This window comes from Anabas testudineus, chromosome 12 (genome assembly GCF_900324465.2).
Source record: "Anabas testudineus chromosome 12, fAnaTes1.2, whole genome shotgun sequence".
Lineage (NCBI taxonomy): Eukaryota > Metazoa > Chordata > Actinopteri > Anabantiformes > Anabantidae > Anabas > Anabas testudineus.
In genome coordinates, this window is record NC_046621.1 from 18,728,776 (window position 1) to 18,745,280 (window position 16,505).

General features: G+C 37.7%; 1 protein-coding gene across 1 annotated transcript in view; it reads right to left on the reverse strand.

The window, feature by feature from the left end:
* Positions 1 to 338: 338 nt before the first annotated feature.
* The window catches only part of gabrr2a (gamma-aminobutyric acid type A receptor subunit rho2a), a 41,672-nt gene continuing 25,505 nt past the window's right edge, over positions 339 to 16,505 (reverse strand). The window contains exons 5-9 of the mRNA XM_026355784.1: positions 10,977 to 11,059; positions 7,298 to 7,438; positions 4,386 to 4,538; positions 1,789 to 1,997; positions 339 to 674 (exon numbers count right to left, since the gene is read on the reverse strand). Coding sequence (XP_026211569.1) covers positions 339 to 674; positions 1,789 to 1,997; positions 4,386 to 4,538; positions 7,298 to 7,438; positions 10,977 to 11,059 — 922 coding nt within the window. The remainder of the gene's footprint in view (positions 675 to 1,788; positions 1,998 to 4,385; positions 4,539 to 7,297; positions 7,439 to 10,976; positions 11,060 to 16,505) is intronic.

The window sequence follows — 16,505 nt, forward strand, 5'->3', positions numbered from 1 at the left end:
CCGATGACAGTTGACAAAGCTGAAAAAGACTCAAGAGGATTAGTGTCAGTTAGTAGTTTAAAAACAGCTTAGTTTCTATGTTTTAGTTTGGAGCGGTACTGAACATTCAAATTGCTGCATAAAGAAAACAAAAAACAAAAAGTAGTGCTCTAATGATGCCCCAAAGTCTGAATGCTGACCTTTTGCGGACCTTGTCTTCTCAGACTTACTGTCCAAGGCCTTAAAAATAAGGATCAGGACTAAATATATAGTACAACAGCACTCTTATATTTTGTCCTGAAATGTCTGATTATGATGCAGCATTCCCACTGTCTGTGTGATAATCGCTCTGGTGCTTTTCAGCAGTAGACAGACCAGTAGATAAGATTGAAGAAAATGTATGAACCAGGGAAAATCATCCGGGAGTACTTGTCAATGGCGTGTGTGTTCTGGATTATGTTGAGGGCACGCAGGCTCTTCTTCTTCTTGGTGGTGGTGGACTCACTGCTTACTGACAGATGGACTACCATGTGTTCGGGTTTCTCTGGAACCTCATGCATCTCTTCCTGCTCCTCTTCAGGAACCATGGGCTCCTCAGTGTAGCCTGCCAGGCTGTTGGTGTCAGCCTCACTGTAGGTACCATCCAACATGGTCATGGTTCGGGTCTGGGAGATGCCGCATGTGCAGGGTAGTGACTGAAATATAAGAAATACACAATACATTATTACTGTATTGTATTGAGTCCATGCTAATGTTCTTGCTTAATTTTCGTCTTCTTCTTCTTTTCCTTTTGGCTGTTCCCTTTCAGGGGACACCACAGCAAATCATCTGCTTCCATTTAACTCTATCCTCTGCGTCCTCTTCTCTCACACCAACTAACTTCATGAATTCTCTCACTACATCCATAAATCTCCTATTTGGTCTTCCTCTAGACCTCCTGCCCAAAAAAGCTCTAAAAAGGACTATAAAGCTCACTTTCCAGCCTTGCTAATATGAAGTGCAGCGTTGTGTACTTGTGTACAGTTATTGTTATTACTTCAAATCCATTGCTAAGTAAACTCTGTTCCAGCAATAGTATATTAGATGGACAGTTTTGGATATTCATTTGGAACAGGTCAGAGTTTGGCATTAAAGATTTTTAGGGAAGTGAACAGCACCAGCACCAGAAACAGGCTCTCTTGGCCTGTAATGGCCAGCCTAATGGCTTTCTTTACCCCAACCTTTGCTAGGATGCTTGAGAAGATCCTCTGGCGTTAAACCTCACTACCAGGTGGTTATCCATTGACAGCTCTGCTCTTTTCTTTACCCAAGTGTCCAGGTCACATGGATCTTATATGACCACTTAGTCATCAATCTTAGGCCTTGAGTGCTCTAGTATATTTACTTGTAAACAACCCAAGAGCGATGCTTGAATGGGGTATTTATTATAGCTAATCAGATACTAGTTTATTAAGTAAGAATATGTAGCATACTTAAGCATCTACTAACTAGTTCAACAACTATTGAACTTCTTCTTGTAGAGATGAGCTGAATCTAAAACTTTGTAGTAAACTGTTTGTTACAAGCACTGATTTCTCTTGCTGGTCTTTGTTTTCTTGCTTGCATGCAGACAGCCTGACAGATGCTGTTGTAACTGAAATTGCACAAAGTCAGTGAGAGTGTGTGAAGCTTTAGGAGTCTGGAGTCTCTGAACTGCTCAAGGGACTGATTTGATTCATATAAAGGGAAAATGATGCTTCTTTTTATTAATGTTGCATGACAGTGTGGAGTTTTTCCTTACAGCACCAAACAGCATGCATTATAACAAACCTGAGATCGGGCCCTCTCTCTCATCTTGCGCTCACGGCGATCCTGCACTGTGGACAGGTAGTTGACGGCGGCATACTCTAGCACTGACAAGAAGACAAAGACAAAGCTGACCCAGAGGTAAATGTCTACAGCCTTGATGTAGGACACCCGGGGCATGGATGCGTTCACACCGGTGATGATGGTGGACATGGTCAGCACTGTGGTGATACCTGGACACAAGAGTTAGGGTTAGTGTTATAGTATGAAAATGTGTTTGGCTCTGATATTGTCTGTATTTTTTCCCTCAGTCAAGCAGACCCAGTGTTGGGTAGTTAAACCACAGGAGGTAAAAGCAATAACACAATCACTATTAAATCATGATGCAATGTGGTCCAACAGCAATGCAATAAACAGTAGCCTATAAAGCTTCCAGTCAGCATGGCTTCAAACATTTGCAGATGAGCTGTCAGTGGTGGAAGATGCACTCAGCGCTTTACTCTGTGTACATGAGGTAAAAGTATTACTAGTGTTCTATAAAGTGTAGAAGAACTGTTAAAAGTCATTCATGTAAAACTTTACAACAAAAGTAAGTATCTGCATCAAAGTATGGTTCAAGTGTCAAAACTAAACATACTATAACTTTTATAACTTGATAATTATTGATGTATTCAAGTGGTCATCAAGTTAACTACTGGTTTCTATTATGTCATCATATAACATCAAACTGAGCAGTTGGAGTTACCTCTCTCATACTGCAGGAATACATTTCACTTAAACACAACAAAAAAAGTTTCTGTCTTTGGCAATTAATGTTAATTGGCTATATAAATTACATTATTTGAATTAATCATCAAATATAAGAATATACACAATGTTAACTACAGCTAGTGCTTTTTAGCCTAAACAAACTTATTAACTAGGTTAAAAAATTATTATTGCATTTGCATGTTGTGTGCTTGTTGTAAAGTACAGACAACACAGAGCCCCATCAGATACTGAAAGTGGTGGATTTGGTTTAAGCATATCACAAACTATCTGGAGCAGAGCAACAGTGGCTGACACAAGGAAAACTGGTTGCTGAAGATTCAGAGGCAAAAAGAGGCTGCTAAATGTGCATGAGTCGTCGCTACTGCACAGCAGAACCAGTGGATGAGGTGGAGAAGTGCAGAAAAGATTAAACTTATCTGCAGGAAAATGTGGAACATGGAAGTAGGTAGGATTAGATTCATGCTAGAAGCAATTTATGACGTTTCTCCAAACGTTGAGTGGATTGATAGGCAAAGGCTTGATATGTCCTTTGTGTTCAGGGATCTTTTCACTTCTGCACATACACTGCAGCAGCCATTGAAAGCAACGGCTTAGAGGTAAACTCAGTGGATGAGAAAAGGACACAATGCGGGATTTTGATTGCTTGTTAAGGTGAAAAAGTCAGGAAGTAAGCATGCTCCTTTGAACAAACATGATTTGGTGGAATACCAAAGACGGAGATTGTTAAAGTTTGGTTATGATGCTCAGTCACACTTGCTGAAGCTACGGGTCAAATTTAAAGACCAATGAAAGTAATATGATGGAGCATGATGAACACGGACCAATATTAAACACAAATAGTTACAAAATGAGCTCATTATCTACAAAGCCATTAGTTACATCTTAGAAACACTTCATCAGTGGGAATGCTGATCAAAATTAATTAATACTGTTGTTTTAATTGTAGTTTATAATGATCAAAACCTTTACACTTACACAGTAAGTTAACATATACTGTAAGCTACTACAGTATAACCAGGTTACTCACAGAAATCAGGTTGGATAATAGCATGTTTGTAAATAATGTGTTTAAAATCTATTTATACACAGAGTTCTCCTCCACAGATTACATTGTGTGTGTGTGTCTGTGTGTGTGTGTGTGTGTGAGAGAGAGAGAGAGAGAGAGAGAGGGTGCTGCAGATGTGATGATGGACTAGAGTAAGAAGAACACAATTTCTTACAGTGCAAATGCAGTTTCACTAATTATTGATATGGCTTACTTGAAGAAAGGTGGTATAGCTTCATGTACTTTGAATTAAATAATTAAATATTTGACATAAATATATACATATATATTATTATATTATAATATGCATCTTTTACATTCACATTTAGTCATTGCCAGATACTTTCAACCAGAGTGACTACAAGTGAGGAACAAGGCAGGCAAAAAAAAATAAGACTAAAAGATTTAATAATCTGTCCTTTCAGCTCATTCTGCAATCTCTTCCCTGCACACAGAATTATTAGTTAACTGCTGAATAAAACAAAATCATTTGTCTGCACTTAAGACATAAAATGGTTTTGTAAAAATGTCCCACCCCAACAACTGAATTTAATAAGAGCAATGAAATGAGCCATGAGAGGATCTCAGCAAGGGGGAAAGAGGCGGCCGCATGACAAGTACTGCAAGAGCCTCAATACAGAAAATAATTCAAAAGAAAAAGAAGAGTGGAAGAGCATGGAGGGTTTGTGTGTCTCCTATTGGTGGAGCATGTCACAGACAGCTTTCATCATTTCGCACAGACATATTTTCCTTAGGCACGCACAGTATCTTCAAAAGACATTTGACATGAGTGTTTTTTTTTTACCTAGGGAAACTCTGGCCGGTACAGCCCGGCGGTCGATCCAGAACGACACCCATGAAAGCATCACCATGAGCGTGGCAGGGAAGTACGTCTGCAGCAGGAAGAAGAAGATGTGGCGTCGCAATGTGAAGTTGATGTAGAGACGATTGTACCATCCTGCAAATGCAGCAAGAGAGCAGCTCACATGTGGTGGAATGCTCCAGGATACAGACATGTAGAGACTGGTAGAAACATGAGGGCTCATTTTTGTACACAGTAGTGTAATATGTCTTCACTTTTAGTATATATGTAATGACAAATGCAAATAAAACATCATGTGTGTAATTAACTGAGCATCCCACGGAGGATCTTTACTCACTATTATTCCAGTATGAAATGACTGTAGTCTTGAATGTGTCAGTGGGTTTATTCAAGTGTGTATCTATGTAGTGACTGAACTGATAATGAAATTAAAATACATATATACATACTGCACATACATATATGTATATGAATATATATTTACTAATTGTCAAATTAGATGTTAGTAATAAGTATGCTTTATTATGGCCTTTCAGCAGTTCTAAACATTTCTAATTCATGTAATTTTTGCAACATAAATTAGCCTATTACTACATGAATATTGCAAGGTATAAAATAATAATGAAGTATTTTTTTTGTTTAACTAGATGTTTATAAAGCATTGGATTTGCATAAAATGTTGCTAGATACTATGTGATGCTGTATACTAAAAACACATTTAGTTGAGATATTGGCTGAAAAGACAACTCTATAATTCATCAAGTAAAATGAAGGTTAATTGTGAGGAAAAACCTGTCTAGTATTTGTTTAGTAGTTTTAACTACTCTTGAAATAATAGGAAATCCTGACAATATTACTACTGTGAGCCTCTTAATGAGAATTTTACTGGTTGCTGCACAGCAGACCTGCTGTGAACCATTACAAGTCAAGAAAATACAAATTTCAGCAAGACAGAAACAGAAATGTAAAATCATGTGAAAACAGGATGTGCTCCTTCTTGCCATGTGTGGTAGTGTCGCTAAGTTACAAATCACATTTTCTCACATGTTTTAACATCTCTCTCTTCACTGCAGAACATCTTTCTAGTATTTATTTGTGTGGCTGTTGTATTTTAGTGCTTACAGTGCTTCACTCTTATACATCAGATACTATATATATAATGCTTATATGCACAGTATACAATTATACACAAATTCATCATCACATTTTTACTTGACTTCCTTGCATATTCTTTGTTGCATTCATTTTGAAGGTGCTTGCATCACTAATGCTACAACTAGATGTGAGCATTAAAGACCGGATAAGGTAAAATTACTAATTTAGTACTAAACACAAGCATGTTTCAAAATGTATGTACTACTGTAAGTAGTACTGAACTGTGCAGACAGACTGTTGCCCAGTTTTTTGTCATTAGGCTAGAAACGATGTAATGAAGCCACTGAATTAAGTGAGCCCAGAACTTCCAAAAACTAATTCAAACAAATTCAAAAATTCTGATTTCAACACACAATACACACATACAACCCGATTGGAACTGTGGAACATTGAAATGAAGCCTTTTTGAACAGTATTAAGTACAGGAGTTTTTTGAAAAACAAGGTAATTTTGTTCTTTTGCAATATAAAGTTTTGTAGCTGCCCTTACAAAACACTATTTCCCATGAGCCCTAAGTGTTTGTGGGCTACACATAATGGCTGGACAGAAAAGGTAAGTCCATGCCACAGGACAAAGAAGATGGAACACTGCAGATGTCTTCAGACCACAGAAGGTTACAGTTAAAAAACTGAAATAACCACTTTAGATGAGAGCATTGGTGAGAACACCATGACACAACATACTGCTCTTTCATCACAACTTTGAAAATCTATTTTAAACACTTTTAACACAATTACACAATTAATCATGCAAATTTGAGTGGGCTGTTAATAACATATTTTCCTGTGGTAAATGGTCTGCACTTATATGGCGCTTTTCTACCTAACTGGTACTCAAAGCGCTTTACACTGCGTGGTGTGACAATCTCAGAACACATATATTACTGCTTTACCACAACTTTAATTGATATGTGGCCTTAGTATGAAATAAATCATCTTGTCTGTGGTTTCTATTAAACTAATTCCAAACCCCTCTGCAAAAACTCTCCAGCTGCTTGTCATCATCATGAAGTAATGAAAAACTGCACACAAATAGTGTATTTGTGTCACTTTACCTTAGGGGTCACAAAAATGACAAGTAACGGTCAGATAACCATTAAATAACAGGATATACCTTTTATAGTGTGTAACTTTGAATATTGAGGCACAAAGACAGTGACCATGAAAACAGAACTAGTAATGTGTGACGGTCTAGCATCAGACTTGGTGTTTATTAGGGGCGCTCTGCTGTTATTCCGTTCTACATGATACTACATATTACCTACTGATTCATTAATACAATAATTATCTCCCAGTCTGTTCTCTAATAACTCATCATTATCACCTATATATTCAGAGTAACTTAGGAATTAATTATCATATTTTTTCCTCACTTTTCCTCAATAACAAGTAACATTTCTGTTCTCTGTACTGTGTTCACCAATTTCCTCTGGTTTTCTTTCATTTAACTGGCATAAAGTCACTTCACAGCCACCAGTGGAGCTAAAAATACCAAGTTTGTCCTGATGGTCATGCTTGAGGAAAGGTCATTAAAATCTAAAAGTGTCATGGCCTGCCCCTGTTTTCAGCTGGCAACATCAGCCTATATATTATGTTCACTGACTGTAGGCCAATCCTCGTAGGCAGAAACAACAGACATGATTCATTTGGACAGAATAATTGCCATTTGTATCATGATGTTGTACACAGGAGTAATGTACATCAATTATAACATATTTATGTGTGTGTATGTGTGTGTACCTGTGCTGCTGTAGAAGGCCAAGCGAGATGTGGTATGGAACTTTTGAATGAGGAACTGTGATAAAGAGATGCGGTCATCAGTGCTGAGAGACTCATCACCGCTCTTCCAATACAGCATGAGGTCTTCATCTGTGTAGGCGTCTGCAACACATCACAAAATCCAGTCAAAGTTCATGACTTCTGATGGCCAAACGCATAGCAACAGCTTGCGGAAGAAGTACACAATGTACACTGTGAAAGTAGAAAAGGAAGAAGCAGGTAGAATATTTTTTTCTTTAATGATATTGGCAAATGTCAGTTCTGACATGAACACACAAAACCACAGTGCTTTGGAAAATTGCTTTTAAACTTTACATCTATAAAGGTTACATCTAGAATTGGACACATTATATCTAAAATTATTGTAGAAAACTCTGTATCAGAGGGGGGACATCTGACCTCAAGCAGATTGGGTTTGGATAGAAATTTAGAAATCACGTTTGGGTAGGGTTTGAGCACATAGGTCAAACTTTAGTCTGAACCGGTGTAATTGCACTTGTCGTCTAAATATTCCACTGGTAAATATTATGAAGTGAAAAGCAGAGCACATGAATCTGTGCTTCTTCTTTAGTTTAATTAAGTCTAAGTGCTAAAACACTGCATAAATTCAACTGCACTCGGTTTGGGTCAGGTTCAGCCACTACATTCTCAGGAGAAAGATTACAGAGGTTTTTGTTTTGGATTCTTTTAGAAACATTTTGCTTTGTAATTAGGGATTACTTAGTAGACTGATGGTCCAAAATGGCAATGTATCCTTTTAAAATTATTCAGATATTTCATCTTTTAGTGATATTTATGACAATCTAATTATTTTGTTTTTATAGTGATATGTAATTGATATTTGTATCAGCCAGTAATCAGACAAGAGTGGCTTAAAACTTTTACTGACTCATGGACACAAATCAATATGTGTTTATCAAGATTAATAAATAAGATCATGAAAACCGTTGTGCCTATTTTTTTTTTAGAAAGTGATCAATATCACAAACAAACAAGATGAAACAAACTTGTTTCTGCACTTTCTGCAGCCATCTCTCCTCACCTCCCCCTGCTTAAGAATCCCATTAAGCTTTCTGCCTGGCCCCCTACTGTGAGCAGTTCTTTACCTTAGGAGCTGAAGGAGGATTTCTGAATCACTTTTATCTCTACCCTCTGTAATCTGCTTGAAAGCAACCCCAAGTCACCAAATGTCTTCCTAGCTAAGTGTTGATGTTTTGAAGCTGCACACGTCACATTTGAACTTTAAAACAGTTGAGGGTGTACCTTTAATCTCAAATGTATGGGGACACTTGAACACTGAAACGGCTTCTACTGTGGGCTGGGTTTTTCCTGGGAATCTCTTTGATGTCTCAGAAATAAAGAATTGAAAAAGATGGAAACTGCAGGAGGATATTCGAGTGTTATTTTCCCTGGATATATACAACACCTTTAAATGTAGTGGGTGTTTTGAGTAGTGCGTGGGCAGTACACTGGGACAATGGTTAGCTGTGTGGCCTCATAGCAAGAAGAACGATAACAGCACCTAAATAAAAATGTAAAAATGATTAACACCTAAAGTTATGTGACTTAACCAAACAGCAGTAGGTCTCTCCAAACTCCACAGGCAGCAGGAATAATATCCACAAGCCAACAAGTTAATGAGTACTGAGTATACTGTGTGATTCTAGGACTCGAACAGCTCCTGTGAATCTGGTGAGCGCCATGAGTCCCTGAGCGGTTTTCTCTTCAGTATTCTTCAGCATATGGGCAGTGTCGACGTGTACAGAAGTGTGGAGAGTCAGCAGTCAGTGCACAGCTATAGAGCCCCAAGAGGAAAACTGTCAGACAGCACCTGCACTGCTTAAAGCAAACTAATTGTTGTTACATAGTACTCATTTGAGTTAGGGTTAGGGTTAGGGTTAGGAAATATTAAATGTATTATATGTTTAGTTGATATTGTACTTTGGTAGAAATGAATGATAATCACAACTACAAACTCATACTGGCAGCTGAATGTGATATTAATCTTCTAATATTAAGCTTAATTTATGCTTTGGGACTGACTTTACATCATACCTATGGCATAAGGTCTGCAGCTGCACAATAGTGACTGAAACCAAAATAACTCAGTATAGTACAACTCAACGAGTTACACAGACACACCAGCACACACATGCTCACACTGGTATAGACCACTTGTGTAGCCTACACAAGTCTACACTTTGGCATATGACAAGAGGAACCGGGAACTGAACCACTAAACCATAAGATGACTGCTCTACCTCTTGAGCCACAGCCACACCACTTAGTTTTAATATCCATAAACACGGTTAACTTTAATTCATTAACATATGTGATTTTAAGACTGTGAAACTACATATTTCATATTATTAGACACAATTATGCTGGCATGCAAAACTGTCATCTACAAGAAAAGCTGTTCAGCAGGTGGTTTGTTGTATCAAAGACCAAAAGGAGAGACAGTATTTATAAAAATATTGTGTAATAGTGTGTCAGACTATCAGGACTTCCTACATTAATGCATCATATGAGGAGACTGTGGCTCAGTTGCAATAGAGTAGTTGTCCATGAACAAGGGTAGTCAGACACAAGATAGTAGTGGCATCATGCAGCTGCAGCTGCAGCAATTTCTCATTGGGCTCAGTATACATTATTATATATAGTAGTATTTTAAGTATAGAAAAATAAATAACTGGTTTAAGACGTGACATGATAAGGTCTTCTTTGGCCACATGTTGCTCATTGCAGTGATCCTTGTTGTAATGTGATAATGGTCAGTATTTGGTTGTTAGTAGATTTAAGGTTTGTAGAGTTTCCTCTACAAACCTCTGGTATTCTCACTTTAGGATTTCAGCACTGCCTCACTGCAGTGTTCCTTTTGTTTGTACTGTTCTTTTCTCTGCTCTCTCTCACCTTCTATTCAGCTGAGCTTTTGCTTTGTGTGGGGAGGTAATTGAGTAAGTGCTGCTGCCTCCAGGTTTTAATTCATTTGCTATTTTTGTAAGCATTTAGCTGGATTAACTGTGAAACTTCTACTGTGTTTTTTTAACAAAAGCATTTATGGACTTTTGCCTGGCCTCGCCTGCTTGGACGTAGCACTCCGTTGTACCATCACTGTACGTGATGGTAATTCAAGGCACATAACCACTTAATCTTCTTTTGTCCTTTCTTTTTTCGTGTGTGTGTGTTTGTGTGTTTGTATGGCTATCATTGTGGGACTAGCATGAAATTTTAACCCTTGGATTGAGCACATTTTTGAAAATAAGGACATTTCAGTCTGTCCTCACAATGAGAAGGGTGTTTAAAGAGTAGTAGAGCAGTATGTATGATAATTAAAAATTGAAACAGGGTAGATTAGCATGGCCTACACGACAATAGGGGGCTATGGAATGAATTATGTCAATGAGTGTCCGGTGTGTGTGTGTGTGTGTGTGTGTGTGTGTGTGTGTGTGTGTGTGTGTGCGTGTGTGTGTAAGAGAGAGAGTTTAGCTGTTGGGGCATACATACATTATTGGGTCTGGGTTCTTATGACAGTTAATTCCTACTTTAATTCCAATTCTTTAATTGAATAAAAATGTTCTTCTAATTTTGTCATGCACTAACCCGGCCTATGACAACTTTATGAATTTGAGTTACTCACAGCTCTCCAGCTCCAGTGAACAGGTCTGTGAGTCTAGAGGAAAGCGACTGAAGTCCATGTTACAGGCTGCCGTCACTGTTACTCTGTTCAACAAGGAAAAAACAACAACAGAGATACATGGTGTCACAGTCATGGTACTACATAGATTCACTGTTACTAAAGTCAGCCTATCGTTTCTGGTAGGCTAACTGGAAAAGACAGCCAGGGAAACACTAGACTCACTATGTTCTTTTAGGCTCAAACATACAAGCTATTTCCCATCAGTGAGGTATGGTGACGGGAGCATCATTACTTGGGACTGCTTTGTTGCCTCTGTAAGGGGAAAATGAACTCCTAAGTCTATCAAGGTATGCAACAGGATAATGCCAGGATGGCTGGGTGATACAGCTACACAATGGCCCTACACATCAAAAGATTTATCACAAAATGGCTTCAGAGACACAAAATTTGACTTTTGGAGTAGAATGACCCCAAGAGAGCCAGTTGTTAAAACTGTTTCACCTTTTTTACCATCATCTGTATGTTTGATGGGTATGTTCAATAAAGACCACAAATCACAGTTGCGCTTATAAATATTATGTTTATTAATATTTTTGACTTTGGTAAAGATCAAATCACATTTCATTACACATTTATGCAGAAAACCTGGAAACTGTTGAACGTTTCACAGGGTATTATTATAATTACATGCTGTGTTGCTGCTTTTCTTGAGTACATTAACATGAATAATTAAAATGATAGAACTAAAAAAACACCGTAGCTTGTGTAGCTGGCCTCCTCTGTGTGCTTCTCAAACTGCACTACACTTGCTGCTGGAGGTGAACCACTTCCCTTTCCATGCACTCATGGTTAGTTAAGCAACCTATGGTATTTATAAAGACCAAACACAACATACGATCTAGTAGAATCAGTACATTCAGTGAAAAACTTTCACATATCAGAACAGAAACACTTGGCTTTGCCTGCATTCTGCTTCTATAGCAGCCTCCTTAGTGCTGCTGTAGACTGGTCTACAAGACCTATTATGAACCACCTGATTGTTGCGGACTCACACCCACTAGCACAGGAGGTTGTGAATGGTCATTTGGAAGAAGCAATTCCAGGCTTATTTCTTGGTGTTTATGTGTGTACAGTACAGCAGCAATACCTGCGGTACAGACAGTACACTACCATAAAACTCAACAACACTTTGGAAACTGGATCAGTTTTATCCCAAGCAGGATCAGGCAGACCATCACTAACCACATCATTAGAAGATCAATATATTTTATTATATAGTGGTATCAATATATAATATATAATACATAGAAGAATATAGTTATCAATATATAATATATAATATATATTGATATTAGAGCTCAATATATATATAATATATACATATTATATATATGTTGAGCTCTAATATCAAACACTTCTAGGGAGTATTCAATTCAATTTAGTTTTATTTGTATAACGTCAAATCACAACAGAAGTCATCTCAAGGCACTTTACAGTGTTTAAGGCTTAAGACCTTACAGAGTATAATTGTATAAAAACATATATTGCCTCGCCAGAGATGTTATTTGTAGAAAAATCATCATTTCTGGAATATCTTACAATAGATTAAGCGTTCTGAGTTTTAAATAAACTAAATGAGAATAAACATGAATCTCATGGCTAAACAACACTACCACATAACTTGAAGCTAAATGGCTTATGAATAATGAAATAAAAGTGAAACTATACACATTATATGCACACACACATTTAAGCAATATTTAACTTTTGAGAATGACCCTAGCACTAGACTAAGAGCTCTTCAGTTATTAGTGGTAAGGAAATTACAATAAATAAATGTAAAATCTGACTTTTTTCCTATTCTATCTCAACTCTTACTGCTGTTATAAATTCTCTGACATAAATTTTTGCTCTACCACAAATTTTTGATTTTCTCTTACAGAGTCTTTCTTTTTTGACCTTTTCTGTATATGCTGTCTCAGCTAATACCAGACAGGGTTGCCTGTCATTTTCACTCGACTTTCCTCAACATCACACTGAATATAAAAATGTTTGAGTCTGTCTTACTATGCCAAGAAGCAGTAGAATTTAGGTGAAAAATGAACCTACCTTGAACTGACTTTAATTTCCTCCAAGGCCAGTGTTGCAGCTCCAACTGCTGAAGTGTTGATAAGGCAAATCAGTGGGTCAAGCTCTAATAACTAATGTCTGTCTAATGATGTTTTTGGAACATCTACACCTGTCTATTGCATCTTACATAATGTTTTTGCCTCATGTGTATCCCTCCACAGCTCCCTGGGAAAGTGACTCCTTTTACCAATATCTGTACTTACCTTAACATAAATGTATTTTCAGCAATTGAATCTGATGCATTTCATGTTTTGCTCTAACAGCTATAGATTTCTAACCCTGTATATTGCTACTGAGAACAATACCCTTATAAAATCACAAAAATGTATTTTTGCCACTTAATAAAATAACAGGATAAATCTGATAAAAGGTCTGTACAGTATACTGTAGAGCAGTGTGACATGAGCATTTAATTGATTGTTAACCCATCTGATGAATTCTGCTATTGGCTTTTGAATTCAGTCCAAATCCAATAGTGACACTGTGAAACCAGGACATTTTTTACCAATAACAGAGACCAGAAGGCTTTAAATAGAAATTAATCTGTGACCACCCACTGAGCACCAGGTCAACCTCATGCTGAAGTCTTTTTCAAGCATGATCAAAAACATGTGGTGTAAAACCACCTTCAGATAAGAATGATCTTAAACCCCACCAAAAAAATGACTTAACATGGTCTGAAAAGATCTACAGTTTGAGTCTTTAAGTATCTGGGTGAATACATTTGACATAATTGTATATCTACAGTAAATTATTCATATTATAAAAGAATAGGAGCAAATTACATGTAAGGGCTGATTTAAAATTGCACTTTCATGACGTTTGGGGTCTCACAAAAGACACATTGAATTAATGAATGGTTAAGCACACACAAATCTCAATAGAACTGTCTGTAATGCTTTTTTAAATGTAGAGGGAGAGGAAAAAGCTGGACAAGGTCATCAAGAAATCCAGCTCTGTTTTGGGCTGTACTCAGTGAGGGAGGTGGGGGATAGCAGCTTGAATTTCTTATTTATCTTACATCTTTGCTACTTTTAGCACTCTGCTGTTTACTTGTACTTTGCTGTTGCAACAATGCAATATTGCTTTGTGGGACACAACACTCAGCTTTACAGCTACGAATGCTGACATCTATACAAGGCTGTTTGTTGGTGGCTTTATGGGAAACATTTGCAATCTTTAAAGGAGCAGCTGCCTCTAGAGCAGAGGCACAAATGTTATTGAAGGGCTGTTGATATCATCAACATGTGATGCGCTAGACATACCTTGCTTCAACTTAGAACAGGTACTAGCGAACTCTGCTGCTGACTGGCTGTTAAATAGATGTTGGTGTTTAACTGTGATATTTTGAGGTACAGTGGTTGTATCGAGACAAGTGTCAAATATAACACATTTATGATCTGGGATGGAGTCCTTTAAATCAATGGAGTTTGGAGTCAATCCTAGAGTTAATATCAAATCAAGGGTGTGGCCCTGGTTATGAGTGTGGCCTATAATGTGTTGAACCAGGTTGAAAGATTAAGTTAGACTGATATAATCATTTGCTAGGGTATTTGCATAATTATCTATATGAAAGTTAAAGTCTCCAGCAATAATTACCTTATCATACCTAACAACAATGTCAGCAACATACTCAGAGAATTCTGATAAAAAGTTACTGTTTGTTTTCGGTGGGGCAGTAGATGACAGTACAACATACAGGAACAGAGCAGTGGATAAGAAACAACAGAGCTTCAAAGCTGTGAACCTGCTTAAGTGAAAGCAGTGAGCATTTGAATTGATTTTTATAGTCCACAGCAACACCACAACCTCGACCACTTAATCTAAGGGAGTTAAAATAAATAAAATTAGCGGTGCAAAGCTCTTGCAACTGGATATCCTGACCTATCCTCAGCCATTCATTTAAGAAAAAGAAGTTTACAATCTGTAAGAAGATAAGGTAATTTAAGAAAGATGCCTTGTTAGAGAGGGATCTGAAATTTAGAATGCCAAATCTTGTGGTAGGGACACTAATATTAATACTGGGGCTGATCAGAGGCTTAACAAGATTGGAATATTTTCTTTGTCCTTCTTTGTAGCCTTTTTACTGTCTGTTATTGATTGATTAATATTATTGACACAGATTGGACCTTCGAGGGAGCTGGTGAAACGCCCCACTGATTACACCCCCCCCCCCCCCCGTCAGCATAGCAATGATAGGAAAAGACATGCAACTGGTAATGGAACCAAGTAAATAGTATAGATGAAAAAGAGAATAGGACCAAGAACTGAGCCCTGCGGCACACCAGGGAAGAGGCAGTGAGAGTTAGAAACCTGACCCTGCTAAGATACCTTGAAGGTACGTCCAGACAAGTAGGACAGGCCAGACTGTACCAGTGATGCCCACATCAAAAAGTGTATAAAGGAGGATCTGGTGGTGTCAAATGTGCAAAGGCTGCAAATAGATCAAGTAGAATTAAGACAGAAGACTGAGCAATAGCTTTTTATGGAGACCCACAAGGTTCTACAAGGTGGGAGCATATACATTTATATTTATATAGACAACTATATTAGTTGGCATCAGTTAACCTTCAAGCATAATTAAATGTATATAACTCATTTTATTGTATACTGTAAATTATCGGAGATAGGCCATAGAACAGCCTTCTTTCATCAGTGGAATGTTGACAAGATTAACTCCCCAAAAAGCCCCCAGTAGGGCTAAAATGCTGCTGAATGCTACCTCTTTACACCTCTTATCCTCTGTGTATCCTCCTCTAGTCTACCTAGACTTTGGAGCTGCGTACTCCTCCAACCAACCTGCTCAGTGTTTCTAGTTTCCACACACCCAAATCGTGATTGCTTTAACTGGCAGCAGCTACTTATGTGTGTGTGTGTGTGTGTGTGTGTGTGTGTGTGTGTGTGTGTGTGTGTGTACAACTACGATCATAGTTTGCACATAGAAGATTAAAAGATGTATGTCAACCCCTGTTAAGTGATTGTGATTTAGCAAACATCTCTGGAAACCAAATTGCACTGGACTACCTGATGTGTATAGACTCTCCCCTAGTGTTACAAACAATATCATGGTGAGCTGATAAATTACTAGGTGCTTTTATAGGTGGGCAAACATTTGTTGACTCCAGATAAAATTACCACTCTACAAGCAAAAGGTCTCTGTACTTGATCTGTGCCAGCATGAAAACAGAACCCCTCGTCTGAAGTAAACATTATTTTGTGCCAGCATTGGTTTTTACATGGAAGAATTTCAGTGACAGAGGGATTTCAAAGACGAGTATTCAGTGTTTTTTTGTGATTCTTGAAAAAGCAAATAAAGTAGTACTTGTACAGTGACACTGTCCAAAAAACGTTCTGCTTACAGGCAGCGTGACTGACCTCATCATTCATCAGAAAAAATTA